At 53.5% G+C, this 24841-nt stretch overlaps 2 protein-coding genes across 6 annotated transcripts in view; one reads left to right on the top strand and one right to left on the bottom strand.

Annotated features, from left to right (window-relative positions):
- SH3PXD2A (SH3 and PX domains 2A) overlaps positions 1-4925 on the top strand; it is a 237339-nt gene extending 232414 nt beyond the window's left edge. For all 4 annotated transcript variants that reach the window (XM_087432546.1, XM_087432544.1, XM_087432545.1 and 1 more), the window contains one exon: positions 993-4925. In XM_087432546.1, the coding sequence (XP_087288672.1) occupies positions 993-2960 (1968 nt within the window). In that variant the 3' untranslated portion in view covers positions 2961-4925. The remainder of the gene's footprint in view (positions 1-992) is intronic.
- A 9028-nt stretch (positions 4926-13953) lies between these two features.
- The window catches only part of NEURL1 (neuralized E3 ubiquitin protein ligase 1), a 79509-nt gene continuing 68621 nt past the window's right edge, over positions 13954-24841 (bottom strand). For both annotated transcript variants that reach the window (XM_087432542.1, XM_004428038.3), the window contains 3 exons: positions 18373-19062; positions 14817-14963; positions 13954-14330 (listed from right to left, as the gene is read on the bottom strand). In XM_087432542.1, the coding sequence (XP_087288668.1) occupies positions 14092-14330; positions 14817-14963; positions 18373-19062 (1076 nt within the window). In that variant the 3' untranslated portion in view covers positions 13954-14091. The remainder of the gene's footprint in view (positions 14331-14816; positions 14964-18372; positions 19063-24841) is intronic.

Here is a 24841-nt window from a genome sequence, read left to right as displayed (position 1 = left end):
GAAGGATGAATATAGGACCAAAGGAAGGAGAAAAGTCTTTCTTTTTTGGTGTGGACTGCAGAGGGCTGGTCTCAGGCAGAGCTCGTCTTTGGTGATCTCTGTCCTCTCTTCGTTCCTTGCCCCTCTTCCCCTAGTGCCAATTTTTTCATGTTTCCCTTTCCCCTCCCCAGGACCTCTTTCTTTAGGAGTGTTCCACAATCCAAAATTATCTTCCCTTTATGTTCCCCAATCCAGATGAACCCCAGTACAACCAACAACCACACACCTGGCCTTTAGCCAATCTCAAATAGCAGTAAAGAAGGAAGCTCCTTGAACTAGTTATTACTAACATGAAAATGACTGAAAGCCCCGCAGCCTTCCCACAGGAAACCTTTCAATCCAAAGAAATCTCTTCAGCTAGTGGGATTGCAGTGGGCTTCCACATGCAGTGAAATGACCATAGGCAGTGGGGACACCAGGGAGATGCTCTGCAGGGAGGCATTGGCCTCAGGTCGTACCTCCCAGTTCAACTCACCTGCACTTCCCATTCTCTTCTGACCTGAGAGACCCTTTCCAGGGTCACCAAGGGAGGACCTTGCAGTACTGGGGAGGGAAAGAAGATGGTAGTGGTGGAATGGCAGATTTTTATACATATGGTTTTTTGGCGAGTTGAGTTTTGTGAGGACTAGGAACGGTGTATCTTCTAAGTGCGGTAGCTTAGGGGGTGGAAAATCAGGGGTCTGTAGTGGAGCCCAGCTCGACCAGGGTGTTGACAGAGATTTGGAGGACCAGGGGAGAGGGTCTTGGAGAGTGGGAGCCCCCCCAACCAGGAGATGATAGAGACCTCGGCTTGAATTTCTGCCCATCACTTACTACATTGGGTCCTGGGCCACGGCTCATCTGTAAGATGTAAATGATATCTCCTAGAGCCAAAGTATGAAGCTCCTAGCCTGGCACATCATAGGGTCCTCGCGATCTCCCAGCTCACTGACCTGTCTGCCCCTTCCCCCTAGGTCATCGATAAGAACTCAGGCGGCTGGTGGTACGTGCAGATCGGTGAGAAGGAGGGCTGGGCCCCCGCGTCGTACATCGATAAGCGCAAGAAGCCCAACCTGAGCCGCCGTACAAGCACACTGACCCGGCCCAAGGTTCCCCCACCGGCACCCCCCAGCAAGCCCAAGGAGGCCGAGGAATGTCCGGCAGGCACTAACGAGAGCCAGGACTCCCCACTAAAGCTCAAGTACGAGGAGCCTGAGTATGACATCCCTGCCTTTGGCTTCGACTCAGAGGCGGAGCTGAGCGAGGAGCCCGCAGAGGACAGTGGCTCGGGGGACAGGCAGCCTGCCCAGCCCCACAGGCCCTCACCCGCCTCCTCACTGCAGCGGGCCCGCTTCAGGGTGGGCGGGTCTTCAGAGGATGTGGCCCTAGAAGAGGAGACCATCTACGAGAACGAGGGCTTCCGGCCATGTGCAGAAGATGCCCTGTCAGCCAGACGCTCCTCCCGGGACAGTGACTCCCCAGGGGGCTCCCCGCTGTCCCTTGCCAGGAAAAACTCCCCCAAATTGGGCTCCCCCAAATCGTCGTCACTCCTAAAGCTCAAGGTAGAGAAAAACGCCCAGGCAGAACTGGGGAAGAACCACTCCTCGGCCTCCTTTTCCTCATCTATCACCATCAACACCACCTGCTCCTCCTCCTCCTCCTCCTCCTCCTTGTCCAAGAGCAGTGGTGACCTGAAGCCCCGTTCTGCCTCGGACGCAGGCATCCGCGGCACTCCCAAGGTCGGGGTGAAGAAGGACGCTGACCTGAAGGCTGGGCTGACCTCCTGTGCCCGGGCCAAGCCATCGGTCCGGCCCAAACCGTTCCTGAACCGAGCAGAGTCCCAGAGTCAAGAGAAGATGGACATCAGCACTTTACGGCGCCAGCTGAGACCAACAGGCCAACTCCGGGGTGGTCTCAAGGGCTCAAAGAGCGAGGATTCGGAGCTGCCCCCCCAGACAGCCTTCGAGAGTCCCAATGAGGGGTCTAGGAGAAGCTCGGCTGACCTCATCACCCTCCCAGCCACCACGTCCCCGTGTCCCACCAAGAAGGGACGGGAAGGGCAGGCCACCACCTACACGACATGTAGCGCCTACCAGAAGGTCCAGGACTCAGAAATCAGCTTCCCCGCAGGCGTGGAGGTGCAGGTGCTTGAGAAGCTGGAAAGTGGCTGGTGGTACGTGAGGTTTGGGGAGCTGGAGGGCTGGGCCCCCTCCCACTATTTGGTGCTCGGTGAGAACGAGCAACCTGACTCCTCTGGCAAAGAGCCGGACGCGGTAACTGCCAAGAACAAGCAGAATGAGGGCAAGTCAGACAGCCTGGAAAAGATCGAGAAGCGGGTCCAAGCACTGAACACCGTGAACCAGAACAAGAGGGCCACGCCGCCCATCCCCTCCAAGCCTCCTGGGGGCTTCGGCAAGACCTCAGGTGCCGGGCCGGTGAAGATGAGAAATGGTGTGCGGCAGGTGGCAGTGAGGCCCCAGTCCGTGTTTGTGTCCCCGCCACCCAAGGACAACAACCTATCATGTGCCCTGCGGAGGAACGAGTCACTCACGGCCACTGACAGCCTCCGAGGAGTCCGCCGGAACTCCTCCTTCAGCACTGCCCGCTCCACTGCCGCAGAGGCCAAGGGCCGCCTGGCCGAACGGGCCGCCAGCCAGGGCTCAGACACACCTCTGCTGCCCGCCCAGCGCAACAGCATCCCCGTGTCCCCCGTGCGCCCCAAGCCCATCGAGAAGTCCCAGTTCATCCACAACAACCTCAAAGATGTGTATGTCTCGATTGCAGACTATGAGGGGGATGAGGAAACAGCGGGCTTCCAGGAGGGCGTGTCCATGGAGGTCCTGGAGAGGAACCCCAATGGCTGGTGGTACTGCCAGATCCTGGATGGGGTAAAGCCCTTCAAAGGCTGGGTGCCCTCCAACTACCTGGAGAAAAAGAACTAACAGGGAGTGTTGGTCCTCCCAGCCTCAGTGTGGATGAGTCGTGAGATGAAGACAAAAGGGAAAGGGAAATGGGAGGGGGTGGGGGGAGGACAGCATTAAACCCTGCAGAATGTGTGACCTCAAAGATGCCCCCCCTCCAGGCTGTCCTCCAGCTGGAAGGTAGGGTTTGGTGGGCCCACATTGAACAGGGAAGGGAATGGGCAGGGGAGCCCTGGGCCTGAGACCAGAGGTAAGAAAGCTGAACCCCATGTGTACACCTTGGCGACTTTGCTGGTGGACTTGGTGCCATTTGGGACAGGTCATGTGGGAAACCCTGAATTGTGCCTTGGCTGCAAATCTGGAAAAGATGTGGTTGTAGGGGCCTCCCGTGCCCTGCCCATGCCTAGCCCAGTTGTGATTGCTGGCATCTTGCCAGCAGAGGTAGCTCTCATATCGTCCTAATCTGTATTTGTGAATTGTGCTGGTTTCCCAGGCATGGCCACCGCCTGCCACGGGGGGGTGTGGTGGAAGACACCACCAGCTCTGGGGCTTGGAGGCATCTCCTGTGGGCTCAGCCCGTCCCTAGACCAGGCTGCTGTTCAGTGTCTGTTAATTGAAGAAAAAGTAGTTGCCCAGGTGCCAGCAAGGACCACCTTTCTTAGCTGTCACTGCCCCTGGCCTTGAGGAGAGAGCCCGCCCTGCCCAGGGCACCCCACAAAGGACCACCAGCCCCAGAGTTTACAGAGAGGGTGGGCAAAGCCGTGAGTCTCTTCACGGACTTTATTTTGGGTATTTCTGGATGGGCAGTTCCTTTGCATGTTTTGGGAAAGGTTTATTGATTTGGGGCTTCTATGTCGGGCCTTGGGTTTTGGTCTTATTTTAGGGGTTGTTTGGGGGCCTGAAGATGGTCAGCCTCACAGGAACAGGATGGGTAGTGGATGGGGATGTTTCTGTCGTACACTCGTGGGGAGGTAGTTTCGTCTGTGTTTCACCTTCTTCCCCTTCACAAGGCAAAGTCGCTTCATTTGGTTTCCACTGTGTGGACAGTACCTGAGCATGGCCCTTGCTGGAGGGATCGGGGGCTGGGGAAGCCCCAAGTCCCAAACACGGCAAAGCAGAGACACTGCTCTTCTGGTTCTTGCCCACCCTCAGCCGGGCAGAACCCTCCCCAGGAGGGAGGAGTGTGTTGTTCAGGAGAGAAGGCAGCCCCCGGGCTGCAGGGTGACCGCCGTTCTGCATCCATTCTCCCACCTGAGCAGGGCCGAAAGCCTTCCGCGCCTACTGTGGAGAAGCAGCCATCACCCTCACCCTGGGCTGATGAGACGCCAGCTGGGCAAACAGCACCAGCTGCCCCCCAGCCTGCAAGCGATGCCACAGGTGCCCGAGAAGATGGGAGATCCCTGGGCCGGGAGCCAGCCCGGTCTTCCCAAGGGGCAGTGCCCCCACGGAGAGAGGAGCGAGAATAAAGTTCCTGTCAATTTTGGGTTGTCTTTGACTGTTGACGTTTCAGAGAGGACCCTCCAGAAGCTGAACTGGCTTCCCCAAGGACTCACCGTTTGCTGGGAGTGGTTTTCCACATGTGCCTTTGATTGCGGACAGATCAGGCTTCACAGCCACCGATTCAGCTGCCAGAATCCTGGACTGAGGGTTGGTGTTTTCTACAAAGGAGGAAAGGCCCTCCACCCTTGCTCCCCACCAGGCAGTATATGTTGCCTAAATATGAGCACAGGACTCAGTGTCTCGTGCTGCAGTACCCCACCCGCCCCTGGACCCCCAAGGCCTTGACTGGGTATCTCCCCCAGCCCTCCTCCCTCGCCATACACTGATGCCTGGCAGCTATAGCAGACTGCTCGTGTTCTTTGTTGAAGGGCCGTGGTGAGATTTTGTTTCCTTTTGTTTTGTTTGTGAGTTTGTTTAAAATTGAAATTAGTTATTTTCTTCTGCTGGACAGTATTAAATAGAGCAGGATGTTGAGTTAATCTGCTAGATTGCAGTACTAATGGTAGTGGTTTAGTGTCTTCATATTAATATTATTTGGACTTATTTGAACAATAATGATAAAGAAGTGGTTCATTATTTTTTAATTAATGCACTTTAATAAGGTGGAATGGAAAGAAACCCAGAGAGCAAAGTGCATTACTTAAAGATGCAGTATATACTTTTCTCATTTTTAAGCAGCACATATTTATTAAAAGAAAAAAAAAGTAATTTATGATTATTTAAAATAAAATTTAAAAGTAGAGTGCCTGTCAGGTTAAAGGACCTTCCACGTAGCTATCTTCCAGGGGGAGGGCCCCAGCGGCCTCGCTCCTCAATGTCTGCACTGAGCCAGTTCAATCAGCAACGTGCCAGCCAGGCCAGAAAGGAGTGCAGGACGCATCTGCCAAGCACAGAGCATCTCAGTCGGACTGGACCACAGTGCTCCCCAGAGCCTGCCTTTCCCTGTCCTTCCTCACTGTCTGCACTGCCCCGTGGGGCTCTCCACCACCCATGAGGCCCACATTCTCCCAGCCCCTTAAGGACCCTCCCTCCTTGATCCCCAGTGCTCTAAGTGATAGAGTCATTAAAAGTGACCTCAAAGGTCGCTCCATCCCATCCCCTCCTGTTACTGCAGCCCAAGGACAGGAAATGACTCCCCAAATCACATAGCTAGTTAATGGCAGACCTCTGCACTGCATCAATCCTTGCACTCCTCCCCACCCCCGTTATAGTTTATTGTGTGGTCATCATGTTTACATTGTGACATCCAGCCCTAAGGATGGCTGGGAGTTGCTCAGGCATCCAGGAAAAGTGGGGAATGCTGCCACCTGGTGACAGCATATAGATTTGGGCAGTGAACAGGGATTGCCATGCCTCATCTTCGCCCCTCGCCCCTCACCATCACCCCCTAACTCACAGCACAGCACAAACCCTGCAAACCCAAAGAGAATATTAATACTTGAAGCAAGAAGGGTGCACACCAGTCCCTCTCACACATGGCCGGGGGGTGCCAGGCCTCATGCCCCTGGACTCCTAGCCCTACCCAGGGCAAGAGGGCCTTTCCCTAGAGCTACTGAACTGCTTTGTGATGTTGGAGGGTACTGCCGGCAGCCAGGGGAGGAGGGAGGGACCTGTGGCTCTGACCCATCTGGAGGAAAACCAGATTGGACTAAAAAAGGAAAAAGAAAAATGGAATCTCAGCAGTGTCCAAACCTAGTTTTCCATTAGTTGCGATTGAAAATGTGAAATGACATTGTATTGCTGTATACTGCAACTTTAATCATAATGAGCCCTTCTGAGGTCATTATTGAGGTTTATATAATGCCCGAAGATGCATCATTTGGTGCTTTTTCTTTAAGTTTAAAGACTTTTTTATTACAAGGGAAAAAAATGTCTTCATCTCTCTCCCATTTCGTAACGGCGGGCCTGGCCGGGCTCCCCGGCCCCACCATGCTGTTCCCACTAAGCCAGGGGACCCTGGGGGCAGCAAGAGGGAGCTGGAAGGGGCACTCCTGAACAGCAGGTGTGCCATCTGCCCCTGGCTCTGGCCGGGCCTTGCCTTGCCAGGCCTCAGCCCCATCCACCCGCAGCCTGGCCTCACAGACTTCTCTTTCTTCCTCCTCAATTCTCCATCTTGACGAAGGCATTATATAGAATCGTTTTAATCACTTTCAGATGTTAGAGCAGCATATTTTACTGGCATTTATATCCATTGCTTTCCTCAGCAAGGCATGTTACTACTTTTATCATCTAAGGAAAAAAGACAAGGGAATTTCGGTCAAGCATTATTTTCATATTACTAGTACTTGCAGAGTAGGCGTAGAACTATTTAAGTTTAGACTTTGGTTTGGTAGTTCGTTTTGTTTTTAAGGGAAAAAAAAGATAAAGTAACCCCTACTTTTCCTGTTTTTGTATTTAACTAATATATTATTTCTTGAAGGTTACTCACTTCCCCTACTCCCTCCAAATACTTTGCATTCTCAATCGAAAATGAAAACAATCTGAGAGACAGGAAAAGTGCAATATTATCAAGAGGGATGCCAGGGCTTGTTGGGACAGTAGGGAGACCCAGTGGCCCCGTCTGGACCTGACAGGTGACCTCCTGGGTTGATCTTTTACCCCTCCTTCCCCTCCCCTTCCCTGGCAAGATGGCAGGGGTCCCCATCAGAGGGCAGCCCCTTTCTCTCTTGGATGTCATCCACCCAGAAGAAGGGGGTTCAGGGAAGTGACATGGGGCTCTTGACCTCCCGGGGCCCCAGCCCTCGGAGCAGAGCAAGGACATCCAGAAATCGTTCCTTGTTTTCATTTCCGTTGTTTTTCAGCCAGCTGCTCAGAAAGACCTGTCCTAAAAATCACTCTCAGCAGCCCTCTCTCACCCCAGTCTCCTGACGTTTGGGCCATGATCCTTTTGATGTATGTTTGAGTCTTTCTAAAACTATGTAACCTCAGTTCTGTTTATGGGCAGGAACCCTAGATATAACCAAATCCTTTTTTTGGGGATGTGGGTGCCTTGAGCCCTGCATACCCCAGTGAGACATCAGTTCCCACAAGCCTGCAGCTGGGCCTGGGGCTGAGCCTGGGCCACCCATTCATCTCAATGACTCCAGCCTGAGGAGGGAGCCCTGCCTCTGCTCAGCACCCCGGCAGTCCCCAGAGGGTCTCAGAGATGCGTCTGAGGACCCACTCAGGTCTCTGCAGACAGAACTTCCCACAACAGGTACAAGCCGGCCTCCTCTGAACTTGGTGCTGGTCAAGAAAGCAGCAGGGTGGGGAGTCTCTGGGTCCAAGCCCTCAGTGCTACAGGACGTCCTTGCGGGCTTGTCCCCTCTTCCAGTACTGTACGCTTGCTGCTCCAACCCCTCTGTTTGGTGAATTTCTGTACAAATATGGATCTAAGTGCCCAGAGGGACCGTACGCCCGTGTGTGTGTCTCCTTGGAGTGTACAAGTCTATATGTCCAATCTCTGAGAATCTCGATGCAGAGCTCTCTGGAAAGAGAACCATCCACATCGCTAAAGAATTAAGATTCCCTCACTTTTTTGAGGGCTGTGTGTTGAGAAAGTGTGTGTGTGCGTGCGTGCACTTGTGTATGAGCACGTGTGCCCATGTGTGAGTGTTGGTGATTTCCCACTTGAACTAAATAACACGGGGTTAGAGAAAAAAATACCGGGCAAGCTGTCTCCATTGAACAAGTCCTTGGCATTGGGCAGGCCCCATGGGACTCGCAGCTTCTGGCAGCAAGTATGTGTGCTATTCACACACATTATTCTGGCTGGAGAGTGCAATGTGTATTTTTTTTTTTGTAATTATTTTATTATTTAGTTGGAAACTTCACACTGGCATTAACAGATCTAGCAGAAGCAGCCTAGGCCATCATCCCAGCCTCCAAAATGAAGATGTTGAAAAGAGATGCCGCTGGGTGTGCAAGCGCCAAGGTGGTTAAATTGGGTCACCACCTGCAGGTGTGTCATCTAGCGGGCTGACTGCGGCCCACTGCCATGCATGTCATCACTGGGAATCCCCATATAATAAAAGAGCTGCCGGCCCTCCGTTCTTGTGTTGCTGAGGGTGGTCGGGCTGGCCAGGGCGAGCACTGGCTCCTGGTGAGCTCCACAGACCACGTGCATATGCATCAGCCCCTCTGGTCTGGACTGCAGGCCCCGACTGAACACGTCATGGGAATTGTGTGGAGGGCTCCCTCTTAACCGTACTGAGCTTTTTCCTAAATCATGATCCCTGTTTGGGGCAGCCTCTGTGGTTCTCAAGCTCTATGATCAGTGACAGGATGGGGTCAGTGACCTATAGCTTCCTCGTTTTAGGAAAAACAGCCCCACTGATTTTAGCTTCCCTCCTGTTTTGTCCCCAGGCCAGAGGTTGGGCACGCTGGTGCCTATAGACTGAGTAGAGAGCTCTATCCTCCAAGGCCTTGATCCCAACTTGCCTATAAGGTTGGGATTACCATGTGATCCCCCTTCCCCAATCCTATTTTTTTTAATCTTGAGTTTGCACTTGACCTTGACAATCAGCTCCCTCTCCCATCCCAGTCCTAGAACTTAGTGGCCTTAGAGAATGAGTCTCTGCACTGAAGGTCCCTCTTTTGCTCCCAGTTCTACCCTGGCTAATGGGCTGGACCTCAGGAGGGGGGAAAGAGAGAGGGAGAGGAAGCATTGTCGTCTTAGAGCAAAAGGATGGATAGAGCATGTTGGAGGCGAGCGAGAAGCACGTCGGTGAGATGTGTGTGCATGTTTGGGGTGGCTGGGGCTTACCGTCCCTTCCCTGGGAAGGTGGCTTCCAGAAGAGGATGTCTTCTAGGCAGAAAGGGAAAAGTGTGAGATGGCTGAGAGGGTTTGGAGTCGAGTTTTGTCTTTATTAGAAAGAAGGACAAAGTCAATTCTGAGTGTTTCAGGAAGAAGAGAGCAGGTGGGGAGGGAATTTAGTGATTCAACACCCAAGAGTCCAGCCAGAGCGGGTTGGAAAAACCCCAAGATTTGGCCATAGAAGCAGCTAGCCCGAGAAAATAGCTACTTGCTAGGCCACAAACTGGGTCCTCAGCCGGTGCTTAGTGGCCACTGATTTACTTAGTAGAGGGGGGAAGTTACCAGCAACAAACAGATCTTAGAGTTTAGAGGCCCTGGCTCCAGAACATTCATCTGTTGCCCAGGTTCCCAGCTGGTTTTGCCCACCTCCCTTTGTCCAATCCAGAGCTAGCTTCTCAAATTGCTTGAATCAGTTAGAGCCCAGTTGCCGTGATGGATCAGGCAGTAGGGGCCCACCAGCCCCAACTGGAACCTCGGGGTCCAGATGTCATCAAGCATATCTGGGAGGAAGGCACCTTCACGTGTTCGTCTGTTGACACTACTTGTTCTCGAGTATCTCTCATGGTACCTGTGGTTATTCAGTTTGCTGAGCCTGCCTCACTGGCGTGACTTAGGAGACGGGGTGCAGTGCACACTCGTCTGTGGCTATGCCCTTTCATATTTAGTGGCCTATGACCAAGGCACACTGCTCTTAGGCGTTTATTTCAGAGAAGGGTAAACAGAGCCGCCAGTCTTGAATCTGCAACTTGTTCTCTGCAGCAGGTTTTCTTTAAACCCAGGACAGGATGGGAAAGGGTTTCACTGCCGGTTACTGAGAGGTCTGCAGGAAGGTGACCCGAGTGAGGCCGATGTGAGCAGCAGGTCTCTGAAGCGTGGGTTTGTAGACTGCATGGTTGCACGGGAACTGCTGGATGTCTCTGGGGTTCCAGAACTTCGCAGAATTCCCCATGGTGTCCACTCACCCCCTCCCAGCTCCTAGTGGGCTCTGTGGGGTCAGGAGGAGGTTGTTCACTCTTCCCTCCTCAGCAGAGAAACAGAAGAAAAGGACATTGAATTCAGTGGGGTCAATTTGAGTGCTAACAAATTTCCAGGGTCAATGGTGGTGCTAAACTATCTCCATGTTTCTAATATTTTTAATAGTAGGTATTTTTTTTTTTTTAATTGTTCTCATCAAAAAAATGCAGTGTCCTTGGGGAAGGGACCTAGCCCCCTGGCCTGCCACTTTCCAGGTATCCATCATTTTGACGGGACTCTTTGGTCTGCAGAAGATATTCTGTCTTGGCATGCTTCTAGACTGTAAGATTTGGGTTGTTTTGTTTTGTATTTTGTTTATGTTTACATGCATCTTGTATTTCCCTGAAAACTAAATAAAGTTTTTTGGCCTTTTTAACTGAACAGAATCTCCCCTTGATTCTCCCTACCACCAGAAAACCCATCCAGCTGAATGGATGGCAAAAGCCACATTATCCCGAATGCAGGATGGGGGCCCTCTGAGGACACTGGAGGGGTGGGGAGACAGGGAAGTTCCCCCCATTGTTAGTGAGAATTGTGCTCAAGCTCCTCCCTGCTCTCTGCCTTAGGAAGGCTTCTGGGCAGTTGAGAGAGAGAGAGACGCAGATCCTGGGGCCGAAGATGCACATCCCGCGGGCCTGGCTGGTCCTTCATCTTGGAAGCCCTGACCCTCCCCCACTTTTGCTGGACTCCACCTGACCCTCCCCGACTTTTGCTGGACTCCACCAAGCAGGGCTGGGCCGTCCTGATGTAGGGAGCAGCCCATGGCCGTTCAAAGCCAGGCAGAGGCTGGGCAGCCAGAGTGTCCTCCCAGGAGAGAGGGCAGGAAGGCAGGCATCCCGTGTGCTTCTGAGGCCCTGCTGGCCAAATGAGCATGATTGCATTGTACCCAGACCCCCTCTGCCACCCCCAGCTTCTGCAGCCAGCTGGAGGTACTCAGCACATCTAGAAAGTTTCTTTAAAGGTCTCTGGTCAGAGGCCTCCCTTTTCTGCCCAGCTGTGCCACCCATTTGGTAAAGCCCTCTGCACTCACCAGTGGCAGCGCAGCTGAGCTCCCAGCCAGAGGCAGGGGTCTGGGCCTGGGGTGAGGGGTGGGAAGGCCCTGTTCTTGGGGAGCTCAGCACAGCCCCTGCTGACCTGAGTGGAGGACCTGTCATCCTCTCATTAGCCCCTAGGTGGCACTGCCACCCCACAAGGGTTGCCGGCCAGGTTTGGGCCCAGCTCAGCCTCAAGAGGAAGCAGAGCAGGCCTCATGGACTCCTGCTGCTCCTACCCCAACACTGCTCCTCACAGACCCAGGGATCTGAGGCCACCAAAGGGCAGTGGCTTCTCCCTCTCAACTTAAAAGGCTCACCTGGTATTCCAGCCCCTGCTGTCCAAGCACCAGGTCATGCTCCAGCCCCCTACTCCAGGGAGTGTTCTCTGTTGACTCCCCTCTGTATCCAGACCTGATGCTTCACCCGACCCCCCACCCCCCAACACACACACACACACACACACGCACATGCACACTGCCCCCCACCCCCACACCCTCCACACTGCACAGCACAGCCCTCAGGCTGGTACGAAATCACCTTTATTCACAATCACAGCGACCCAAGTTCACAAAGAGGCAGCAACTACTCCCGCACTAACAGAGACAATGGAACAGATGGCTTCCTCTTCCCGACCCTCAGGCCACGCAGCCCCTGCACTGAAGACCTTTCCTTGCCTCTGAGATTGCGACCCTGACTAGATGGGGCCACCACCTGCCCGGCTCCAGCCCACTCCCACAGCAGGGGTCTCTGGGGTCAGCGACTGGGGAATAGAGACCCATAGTGGAATCATGACTTCCCAAAGGCCCACAGCAAGGCAGGGGCAGACTAAGGCCCAGCCTGGCATCCTGACCCACAGTGCTGTCCCATCACCCCACCCCATAGCAGCCCTCACCAAGGAACTCCCAAGAGTCACATACAAAGTCTGCCCCCCTCCCCAAACAATCATTTTACAGAGGTGGCAGCTGAGGCTCAGAGGGGCTGTGACCTGGCCAGGGCCACACAACTGGTCAGCAGGCAGGTGTGGAATCCCATGCTCTGCCAGCCAAAGGGAGAAGCAGTCTCTGATGGACACAAGCCATCTGAGGGGGCAGAGGGCTGGGAGGTTCTGGGGAGACCAGGCCAAGCCTTGGACAGCTGGCTCCAGCCTGTGGCCTATCAGGAAGGGTGGGCAGGGCTGAGACGACTGTAACCTAAGAGCAGGTGAGGGGCACTCCCTCACCCCAGAACCAGGAAGAACCCGAGGTGCTGGAACCTGCTCTGCCCATCTTTCCTGGGGGAGAGCCGTTCCTAAGAACAGGCTCCCTGCCCCTACTACGACTAGGAGCCCCCAGCCGTGTGCTCTGCCCAAGCTGGCTCCCCTCCCTCAGCCTTCCCAGAACTTTTTATGCCCTTGAGGAGGGGGAACTCCTGGGCCTCCTGATCTATCTGAGCCAACTATAACCCTGTTCCACCCAGGGATGAAGGGCATTTTGTGGCTCTGGGTGATCCACCAGCGCTGGGGCCTTAAGGAAGCTTGGTTTGCCTCTCTGTAAAATGGACACAATTTGCCAGGCGGCCCCCCAACTCAGCCCCCATTTATGGAGTTCTAATCCATGATAAGCAGAGCTGGCTATCGACTTTTGGGCTAGAATCTAGAAGATTCTGAGTGACGACTACCTCTGCTGGCCCCTCTCACCAGGCATCCTGCACACTAGGGCAGCATTTCTAGGTGCCTGGGGGTTGGGAACTCACCCCCTCTCCAAAAAACAACAAACCAAATAAATAAATAAATAAAAATGAGGAAAAAGGCTGATCTTACCCCAGGGAACCACGCTCTGCCCCCAACCCAGGGCCATGGCCTCTCCTGGGGATGCTACAGCCTCTCTGAGCAACAGCCAGGCCCAGGACAGCACTGAGATGTGGGAGGACAAGTCACAGAGGGTAGATGCAAACCTGTTCTTAGAGACTCTGACAGAAAACAGGTCCCGCTCTCCAGCCCACACCAAGGGGGCTGTGTCTGGGCAGAAGCACCCAGCGAGATGACTAGGGCAGAAAGGCTATGGCCAGAAAGGAGCCCTCCACATCTCAGCCGGGGCACAGGGCCAGGGACCCAGAGCCTGGAACTATCTGCAGCCTGTCTGTCCACCGGTCCCAGGTCAGTGGGAGAGGGACATGGCATGGAGGCTGCAGCCTGCCCAGGGTGAGACATACCCACTGGCCTTACCCCTGACTGCCAGGCCCACGGGGCAGGGAAGAGAGGAAGGAGGTGGGTATAGGTCAGAGAGTAAGGCAGCAGCTCAGGGGCTGCCTGCCCAGGGCTGCTGTTGAGCAGGTTGTACACTGCTCAAGGGAAGTTGGCTGAGGAAGCAAATGGAGGCTGAAGTCCAGTCTACTAACCAAGACACACACCCTGGCTCAGGGCCACATCTGCCCAGAGGAAGGGACACGTTTTCTAATTCTCACAGAGGTGCTACACAGGCTCAAGGGACCTCCTAGAAACCTGCCCGAGATAGGGAAGGATTAAGACAGGCTGAGACCCCAGTTTAGCCCCTCAGCAGGCAGGGAAGAGCTGGGTGCAGAGAAGGGAAACACGGGGAGGATGTGGACTCCTCCCCTCCCCTCTGCCAGGTGATTTGCTTCTGCTCCCACCTCCCCGCCAGATACCTCCTTTCGCCCCAAACCTTCCAGGGCCTCAGTTTCCCAGCTTTAATGAGAAGAGAAGAGTTTCCAAAATGAGGACGAAGAGAAGGGTCCCTGTTGGCCTGCCCCTCAGCTGGAGCTGGGCTGCAGCCTGAGGAGGCGGGCGTGCGGAGTGGGGCGCCGCAGCGGGCTAGGAGCTGCGGTAGGTCTTGATGATGTCCTTAATGGGGCGGCGGCAGATGGGGCAGCAGGCGTGCAAGGCCTTCTTGAGGCGCAGACCGCAGGCGTAGCAGAGGCACATGTGGCCACACGTGTAGATGACCGTGTCCACCACATGCTCATAGCAGATGGTGCACTCATCGCTCCACTGGCCCGTGCCTGGGCTCACTGGCGACTCTGGCAGGCTCACTGGCGAGTTGGGGGCCGTCCCTGGGGGCAAGGGGATACCAGTCAGGGGGAGACATGGCCCAGCCCAGCCCCAGGTTCATGGGAAGAGAGCCCCCCGGCCTCTTGTCTTGCCCTCCATTTATCGGGATCTGCCTCTTTACCCTGACGACCCAACTTCCTGGGCACGAGAGAGAAGAGGATGTGCTCTGGGCAGACCCGAGGCCAGGGCGTCCATGAGGCAGTGACAGAAGGAGGAGGACTGGAGGAAGGAAGCGGGCCCCAAATCTGTGAAGGCAGGCCCCTCCTGAGCTACCTTCGGGTGTTCCGTGTGCTAAAAAAGTCCTTTGGAGAAAGCTGCCCAGTAGGGGACAGGATGGGATACACCCCAGAAATCACCACCCAACAAGGGTCCGCTGAGCCTGCTCCAGCTCCTCTGGGGTCCCAGCCTTGATACAGAGGCTGCATGCCTGACTCCACTGGGGGGTCTCAGCAGGGACACCATGTAACTGGAGAGGCCAGCCTACTTACCGCTAGCAGAGCTACCCAGAGGTCCGGAGCTGCACGTGCTGAGCAAGGGGTCGGAGAGGCAGCTGCCCAGGGTGCTGGGCGAGGTTGGCGTGGAGGCAGGGGAGCAGGGGAGTGACGGCATGCCCCGCTCTGCCAGGATGGTGGAGCCTGCGGGCGGGGCGGGGGGAGGGAGACGCTAGCCACTCAGAGGCCCACTGGGAGAAAGCTCGAGTCTCTGCCCCTGCAGCAGATTCCCAGGAGAGAAAGTGGGTGCCACAGCCTGACCACACAGCCCAGCCACTAGGCTCAGGGCAGGATTCCACAGGCTGGCTCAGCGCCGGCCCCAGCTCTCTGTTCCCGCCTACAAATCGGAAGGCCACATCGTGCTCTGGGGTTACAACATAAGCAGTCTCCAAACAAGCCCCCTGCCTAGAATCCCACCTCCACCTGCCCCCTGGCATCCTTCACCTTCAAGGTTTCCCAGGCCAGAGAACAAAATCGCCTTCCTCCGCCTAGCACGGCTCTTCAAGCCCTACCCTCACCCCCCTGTTCAGAGCCCTGTACTCTCTGTCACTGTCCCCAGACATCACCCACCTTCTCTGCGTTGGCACCTCTGAAATGCCCTTCGCCATCTCCCACGCTTGTTCTGTCCTACACTCTTTCTCTCTCCTTCCTTCCCTCCCTCCTCCTTTCAACAAGTCCTTGCTGAGGGCCTAGCAGGTACCAGGCACTGTGTATACATAAAACCAGGAACGAGACCACCAGAGCCCCTGTCCCCAAAGAGCTGACTGTCCAGGAGCCTCTTGGGGCTGTCCTCAAAGCCCCTCCTCTGGGCAGTCTTGACGTCCCCATCACATTACTCTATGAGCACTGCCCAGCCACACACATCACATACATGGGACTAAACCACCACAGGAGCCTGGGGTATTATTTGTTCTCTGCCCAGGAATGCAGCTTTGTTTCCCCAGTTAAACCATGAGCTTCCCAAGAGCAGGAAATCTTATTCACCTGTGACCCTCCCACAGGCCCTAACATAATGCCCTATACGCAAGTAGGTACTCAATGAGACCTTTATATTACTATTCATTCTAACTCATTTACTAGTCACTGTTCCCAAGAATATTCATTAGATGTCCACAGGGCTTCTCTGATTAGTGTTAACAGTTTTCAAGTTAATTATCATCTCCTTCCTTCAGAAGTTCATACCTCCTATTTGCTTTTCTTGCTGTATTGCACTGGCTAGCATTTTCAGAACAAGACTATACAGCATCTCTACCATATTTCTGACTTTAATGAGAATTTTCTAGTGTTTCATCATTAAATATGAAATCAGCTGTAGTTTTGGAGTGAAGGAAATATCCTTCCATTCTTAGTTCACCGAGGCCTTCAACAAAGCAAAGCATTCTTCTATAAGCTAAGTAATTACCCTTCACACACTGTCACTGGTTTGTTTTTTGGGAGTCACTCAAGATCCCCTCACACTGATTTGCTGGTTGAGATGCCCAATTCTCCAAACAGCTCAAGAGCACTCTGTTGAGCACATACTGAATTCTGGATGATTATTCTTCAACCATCACCTTGGCCCACTTACCTCTTGGGACATTTAAATCCTGATTTTTTTTTAAGCGTCTCCTTTGCTCCAGTCCAATAAGCCTCTTTGGGCAACAGAAGCCTCGTTGGAAAGCTACTTATCCATTATTAGATGATGCTGAGGCAAGACAGTGTCTGCCCTTATGCAAGTTCCTTCACCTGAGGAGCAGCCTCTCCTGGTGAGTGTAGCCAAGTATCTTTTTACCTCGGCCTGATTTTTTTTCTGCACCCCAGTCCGATTTCTTTTTATTTGATGCTGAATTTTCACCCGCACTTCTTTCCTTCCTGATGTCTTTTCCTCTAGCCTGATTTCTTTTCATTCCTTCCTGATTTCTCTTCACTCAATCCTAACTTCTTACTCCGCACCCCAGCCCCATTTCTTTTCATTCTTTTTTAAATTTATTTTTCACTCCATCTTCATTTGGTCTCTTTGCAGAGTAGGAAGTCCCCACTGATTTTCTCTGATTTCACAAACTCTCACAATCACCAACAGCATTACACACACAAATACACAGGCATTTAGTCACTCACATGCACCAAACACAGTATGCCAACCTTACATCATAACCCGTGCTCACTCACAGACACACATTATCTTGTCTGTGAAGCCTCCTTACCTTGGGGTAAGGTCTAGGCAGGGGGCTCTGAGGCTCAGGGGTCTCCAAACTTGTCTAAGCAAACTTGCTAAAAAAATTCAGATACCCAGGACCTATCTAAGATCTACAGAATCAAAATCTCTGGAGGTGAGATTCAAGAATCTGCACTTTAGTAGGTTCTCCAAGTGAGTCCAAAGAAACCAGCTCTGGGGGCCAGCCTGGTGGCGTAGTGGTTGAGTTCGCGTGCTCTGCTTCGGCGGCCCGGGGTTCACAGGTTTGAATCCCGGGTGTGGACCAACACACCACTCATCAAGCCAGGCTGTGGCAGCGTCCCACATACAAAATGGAGGAAGATGGGCACAGATGTTAGCTAGAGCCAATCTTCCTGAACAAAACAGAAAGACTGGCAATAGATGTTAGCTCAAGGCCAATCTTCCTCACCAAAAAAAAAAAAGAAGAAGAAAAAGAAGAAAGAAAAGAAACCAGCTCTGTCTACTGTAGCTGGTTAACAGACCAGCACTTGGAAAGTATGAATACCTGATCATTCTGGGGTACCAGAAGCCCTGGAGATGCTTTGTGAAAAAAATATTTCTAGTGAAATTAGTTTGGAAAAGCTGTACAGAATAACCACCACCACCCCCTCCTTAAAGATTCACACTACCTACTACATACTTGGAAGTTCTGCAGTAAAGAATCCCCTGCTTTTTTTTAACTCAGTATTTCCCAAACTTTTTTGACCCAAGGACCCTTTTTCAGTGTACACCTATCCTGCAGAACACTCTGGGAAATACAGCTTATACAAGTACACATCCTCCAATCCATTCATAGTCAGTCAATTCAAACCCAGGAAAGGCAGGCCCAGACCTCTGCAACCCCATTTCCTGCAAGGCCCTCTGCTCAGGGCTTCCCCACAGGCCCCCAACCCATGCACTCCCTGCACAGATAACTGGCTACTGACAGACCAACCTCTTTTTCTTATTTAGACACACCACCATCCTTAGAGGCAGAGGACTTTATTCCCATTTTGCAGAAATGGAAACTGAGCCTCAAAAAGTTAACTGCTGGTGGAAACAATTTTTTCTCATTTTTAATGGCCACTGGGGTGTGTGCCCCTGCGCTGTTTATGTACCTATAGGAATGTGGGTTAATCAGATTCTGAGGGTGAAACTCAACAATCCACGCTTTTCTCCCCCTCCCCGGGGTGCATCTGGTGAGGACCACAGACCAGACGATGGGGTCCCACCCACACTCATCTTTGGTGTCTGTAACTCCTGGGCAAGACCACCTGAGGGGGTGCGGTGGGTGGGCCCCCTCTTCCAGGAAAGGCACGACGCTGGGTCTGGAGGAGGGTGCCGTCGTGGGGAGGCCGGCCCGTCGCCAGCAGCACTCACCAAGGATGCGGATCTGCGTGACGGCCCCGTGCAGGCCGAAGAGCATCCAGAGCGGCTGCGAGGCGTCCACGCACAGGTGCATGCCGGCCGCGGCGCCGTTGTGGCTGAGGTGCAGCTCGCCCTCGGCGTTGACCACCAGGCCCAGGATGTCGCCGCTGTGCAGGGGCCCGGGCACGCGGCACACGGCCCAGAACTCCTTGCGGTCCACCAGGGCCTCGGGGCTGAAGGGCAGGTCGGCGGGCCGCAGCGTGCCGGGGTCACACGTGGTGACCCCGAAGGAGAGCGCGCCAGGCCGCGCGCCGCCCGAGCGCGTGACCTTGACGAAGATGGTCTCGGCCACGCGCACGGGCCTGCTGGTGAAGACGAGCGCGCGCTCGTCGCGCCCGTGCTCCAGGCGCGCCACCGTCTGCTCATCCAGGATGCGGACGTGCGCGCCCGCGCGCAGCGCGTGGAAGCGCAGGTCGCCGTCGAGCTGGGCGGGCAGCGCGCGGCTGTGCTGCGAGTTGAGCGAGTTCTGCGGGATGGGGCAGCCGGCGGCCGGCGCGGCCTCGTCGCCGTCGGCGCCCGGCACGTTGAGGTCGCACAGGCTCACGGAGAGGCGCGCGTCGTCGGCCTCGCGCCGCAGCGACGGCCGCCGCAGGGCGGTGAAGGAGCGCGGCCGCAGGCAGTCCGGGAGCACCAGCTCGCTGTCTGCGGCCGGGGAGGGGAGAGACAGGGCCACCGTCACGCGGGCCACACCGGGGTCAGTCCCCGGGGCCCGGGCTCTTCCTCCGCCAGTCTTGAAAGCGTGCACCGTGAAAATACTTAGGAGATTTTTAAGGGCTTAGAAAATGCTTAGGACATAAATTAACGAGCAAAATCGGGAAACCAAGTTTTGCAAGACATCTAATTATTTGTTTAAGCGAAGGGTTAAGGATGGAAGGAAAGACACCGAAATTAAAAACCTGATTGCTTCTAAATGGTATGGTTATCATTTTTTTTTTAATTTAACGCCTGGGGCCCTCCCTCTTTCTCCCCAGCAGCTAGAACAGCACCCAGCACTTAGCAGACAGCCATAAATATTTGTTGAATGCGCTAATGACATCCTACCCCTCTGGAGGCCAGAGGGGACCCCTCTCCCCAGAACTCCTCTTTGCATACATTTGTCTCATCTTAGCCTAACGCTTCCCTTTTGAGGTTATCATTGCCATAGGACACTGAGGCTGAGAGAAGTAAATTTATCCCAGATATCCTTTTGAAAATGACTTGACTGGAAATCGAACCCTTCCACTTTTTAATCATACGAGTAATACAGGCTGTATTTTGTAGAAAAGAGAGTTCAGTAAAAAGAAAAAGTCATCGCCTGTCAGCCCACCATGCAGAGAAAAATAATATTAATATTTGGATGTATCACCTCCCAGCCTCTCTTCAATATATTTTTCCGTTACTTTTTTTAATGCAAAAATTGAATCATGCTATTTAAACACCACTAGTTTCTAACCTTTTATGCATAACAAATTCCTTTGATAATGTGATAACTTTGACCTGTCTCCTCAGAAAAATGCACCTTCTCCCTAAATTCTAGGGATAATTTCAGGGTATCCGTGAATCGCATAAAGCCCTCCATGGGCATGGACTCCAGGCCAAGAACTCTGCTGTACAGGTTTCCTTTTCAAAACAAGCTTTTCCACTTACTATGTCCCGAACACCTTTCCACGCCAATAACCGTGTTTCTAACACCATATTTTCTAATGGCTGTGTTATGTCGTGCTTTATGGAGCCCTATAATTTATAATAAAAGTCATCATGCGCAACAAATTACCCCTGCATTTCATCCTCCAAGCATCCCATGGAGGTGCTCCCATTGTACAGATAAAGCTCAGAGATGTTATGTAACAGCACCAAGGGGCAGATCCAGGATTAAAGCACCGTCTGTCCAACCCCCACAACACATTCTTCGCTTTCAGGCCCTCCTTGTTTATTGAACTCCTTCTGTGGGAGTCCCCAAATTTGGCTAGTAGGCCACATCATGGGCCAGTCTTTCCCCAGGAGCCTTTTCTCTGAGCCTCCCCAAGGGAGAACCTGTGCCTTCTCTCCAGGAACTGGGTAAAGATGGCAGGGATGCTCCGTGTGAGAGCAAGGCTTTGGGAACTGGACTGGTTTGGGCAGCAGAGGCCAGAATTCAGCCCCAGCTGACTCTAGAGACGATCTCTAAAGCCTTCCTGTTAGGCGTGGAGACGGTGTCGGGCCCTCCCCGCCCTCCCTGCCTCTCTGGAGAAGCCTCTTGGGGCCCGGCTGGTTGGGATTTCCCAGGATCATGCTTGGCAAGGAGGAGGGAGCCGACCGGAAAATGCGATTATTCCAGGGAATTGACTCTGTGACAGCGATGATGCAGAGAGGCTGGGGGGCTGCAGAGTGGCAGAGGCAAGGAGGGCCCGAGCAGGAGGGGGAGGCACTAGAGACAATAGTGGGGACCCGGGGAGGGCTGTGTGCTGACCTGGACTCCGGAGAACAGCCCCTGCTCCCCCAGCCCTCAGGGATTCCAGACACTGGCCCTTGAGAACGCCAAAGGGTTGGAGACAGAGGGGAAGGGATGGGGACAGCAGGGTGAGGAGGAAACAAACTGCTCAGAGATGCCCAGCCAGAGCCTACAGAACCAAGGCTGTCACAGGGACCCCACACATATGCACCCCCACACGCCTCTCCCCACCCCCTCCACACACACCCTCAGGGCAAGCAGTCCAGACCCACGGGGCTGGGCAGACGCTCAGAACAGATTTCTGAACGGGGCTGCATGTGAGCTACCCTGGTCTCCATCCCTTCAGGAGTCCTCTTCCATTGAATATACCCACTACTGGGTGCTCACTACCTCCCAGGCAGCCTGTGCCATTGTTGAACTACTCCGTCTTTAAGAAAGTGTTTCCTTCTCTTAAACTGCAATCCACCTCCCTGTATTTATGCCCACTACCTCAGCCCCATACTGAAGACAGCTCTCCTCAGGAAATACTCAGACTCCCCACACACATTCCCACAATGAACAGATTCAGACTCAATATTCCACATGGGCCCCAGCCAGCTCAAGGCACAGTGGGCCATCACCTCCCGTGATACATACACTATACTTTTAATAATGCAATCGAAGAGGATTTTAGGTTTTTCAGTAACCAAAATCCATATACTGGTAGGCAAGATAGGAGTACAGTTAAATCCAAGGACTTTGAAGTCAAGCTTGGGTTCAAATCCTGGCTCTGCCATTTCCTGGCTGTATGACCTTGGACAAATAGCTTAACTTCTCTGGGCCTCTCTTCTTCAGCAGTGAAATCAGCATTTACAGACTGCTATAAAATCTGTATTCTAATATTCCCCTCAGAAGGAATGCTGTGAAGATAAAGTGGAATAAGACACATAGGGCACCAGTAGAGGACCTGGCACATAGTAATCACTAGCTTACTATGAGCCATTGTTATTTTCGTTTACATGCCAGATGGCTCAGAAGGAACTGCATGGGCTTTGGAGGGATACAGGCCTGGGTTGAAACGTCCAATCCAGCCCTTGGCTGGTGGCCTGGGGTAAGCAACTTTCCTCCCAGCCTCAGATCGCTCACCTAGAGGACAGGGGTAATAATACCTGCCTGGTGATGTTGTTGCCAGGATCAGAGGTAGAGTGGGAAGCCCCTGGCACCTGGGTACCTGATAACTTCAGAAATTAGTATTTGCTCAGGTTGAGTCTGCCAACCAAAGTCAGGTCCACCTGCACTCAGACAATTAACTTTTTGAACCTAAAGTAGGACTTTATATCAGTCATGATGGGCACCCAGGACATGATCATTGAATGATATCGCTGACTAAAGGCTAGGAAGGAGAAGTTACAAGTGGAGATTAGAGGAGAAAGGAGAAGAGGGGAAAAACATTGGAGGATGGAGAGAGAGGAGAAGGGGTAGGAAAAGGACCCTCTGGGCCTTGCTTAAAATATCACAGGAGTTGGGAGAGGAGGTCCAGGAGAGGCTGGGAACCAGCTAAAAATGGAGTCCCTGGGGCCAGCGTGCAGCCCAAGTACGTCTTCTCTCCCATCCCTTCCACCCTTGGGGTCAGGAGCAGGGGCAGGCCGCCAGCAAGCTCCAAAATAACCATCCCGTCAGTGTGCCCAGCTGTGCCGGGGCCCTGAAATAGATGAAACTCGAGATCGAGGAGCTGGTCAGAGCGCCCTCCACAGAAGGGACAGCAAAGGTCACAGCTGAGTGAACCGACATCAAGTCGAAGGCTAGGGAAGGGTCTGGGCCTGCAGAGCCAGGGGAAAACACCATGGGACCAACTTCAGCCCAGGACCACGCCCTGGGTGCAGCTTGGAAAAACTAGACTGGCAACCTGCAACCCCAAACAGGAGGGTGGCCCCACCTTTGGAAGCAACAAGTTATGTGGTCTGTGCCTGGGACACGTGATTGCCCACTTTGGAGGTGTTTATGGTGGCTGGAGGGGCGACACAAGGCCTTGGAAGAAGCTGCTAGGCTGGCTCCCTCTTGTGTCCCCTCTTTCAGGAAGGAATTTGTTGGTCTTCAGCTCCTGCCTAATTTGGTGCCTGGGGGTGGCTCTGCATATCCTCTGGGCCAGGGCACAAAAAACCGGGCCTGGCAAAGGGCAGGGAGGGCTGGGCCAGGGGTTTCCTCCCCTCAGGCTGGCACTCAGGGCACCCACTCACCAAACCCCTGTGTGCCCAGCCAGGAGAAGCCAGGACCCGGGCCCTGGGGAGCCAATAGCCCTTGGGAGAACTGAAGCTTGGAGGCATAAAAATATTTGAATACAATTTTGTTACAAAATTCTTAGTGTCTCAGTTTAGACAGGACCTTAGAGGAGAATGAGGAAATCTATTATCTCTGCCAAGCTTTCACCCAGCCTTGGCTAGAATGCCCCTGAGGCCAAGAAGTTCACCACCTCCCAAGGCTATCTAGCCCCTATCTTTGAACAGCTATCGCTGTTAGAAAAACTCTCCTTGCATGGATCCATACATGTCCTATATCCACTGCTTGGGGTCCCCTCTGAGCTTTTCCTTCTTTAGGACAAATATCCCTTTTAGGATAAAGCCCTTGCTCTTTCAGAGTGAGTCAGAGACAGCATCTTGGAAGAAACAAGATCTGACCTGGGCCCTGGAGGACAAGAGGGTTTGGACTGACAGACAGAACGAGGCACTCTTGGGTGGGAAACTGCGCTTGCCAATGCCTAGAGAACAGTTTGCGAAAGGCCAGTGAGGAGCAAGGACGGACGGGAGAGGAGGAGGGGGCCAGGCGGGGGGCACTGGGGCCAGCTCTTGTCCCGAGTCCCAGCGGGCCCTCCCACTGTTGCCAGCCAGTGCAGGGTAACCAGGCAGGGCCTGGGCACTGGTGCAGGGTTCTCGGAGGCAGGCAAGGGGCTCCTTTGAAGCAGGGCCTGCCATCAGCCCGAGTCTTGTTTGTTTAGATTCTCACATCCGGAGCGCTGGATAATCTTTAACCACGAGTCAGCCTGCAGCCGCCGGGCAGGCTGGCGGGTATGTGCCGGCCCCCGTTTGGAAGGCGCTGCCAGCCCATTTACTATCTCCATAAACATCCTCCTGCTGGCCGGCATCTGGCACAGGGCAGGGGAAAGAGCCAGGAGGGCGGTGCACAGCTCATGGCTTGGGCGGGTGAGGGGTTTCTCCACCCCTGGAGGCAGTGCCCTGAAACCCACACCCGCCTCCGCCCTCTCCATATAACCTCAACCACGGGAAAGCGAGGAGAAACAAACACACTTTCTGAGGCTCATGGAGGGAAGGGCAGAATGTCCCAGAATCACTCAGTCACAGACTCTTAGATTTATACAGTCTTCAAGCCACAGGATCTTAGATGTATAGATTCTCAGAATCATCTGATCTGGTGGTTCTCAAAAAATTTTTTTTAAGCAGTGAAATGCTTTTGTCCAACAGAACCAAAAGCTCTGGTTGAAGTCTGAGGTGGCCACAGAGCCCTGCCACTCAGCCGCCTCAGAGACGCCTCTGTGGAACCCTGGTGTTCCAAGGAACCCAGCTGGAGATCCACAGATCTTGTTCCAAGAAACAATTTAGATTGCATGGTTTGACTTGCATCCAGATACAGGCACTGGGTTTTAAGTCTCCCTCTTCCAGTGAGAGGACTGGCTTGGGGGTTTGTCTATTTTGGTGGTGTTTTTAAATTACATATTCCTTTTTAACCTAAAAACAATAGCCCTTCCCATTTGTGTAAACACATTTACATATCCATGAGCCTCGCAGATGCTCTGTGAAGTGAATGGCACGTGTATGATTATGCTCAAATAATAGAGGAGGCAGTCGAGGCACAGAGAAGCCAAAGCTAGCGAGTGGCCAAGTCGTCTCGGTTCAGTCAAGTCTCCTGCTTCTGAAAGGAGGGCTTTGTCTGGTTCTGTTGTTCACGGTGGGCTCTAGTTTTCTACTAGAATGAATAGATATAAAATGCAACCACATGTAATTGCCAGTATTGGACTGT

The sequence above is a fragment of the Ceratotherium simum genome, chromosome 6 (genome assembly GCF_057802395.1).
Source record: "Ceratotherium simum simum isolate JZ-2026a chromosome 6, ASM5780239v1, whole genome shotgun sequence".
NCBI lineage: Eukaryota > Metazoa > Chordata > Mammalia > Perissodactyla > Rhinocerotidae > Ceratotherium > Ceratotherium simum.
This window is presented reverse-complemented; position numbering and strand designations above follow the sequence as displayed.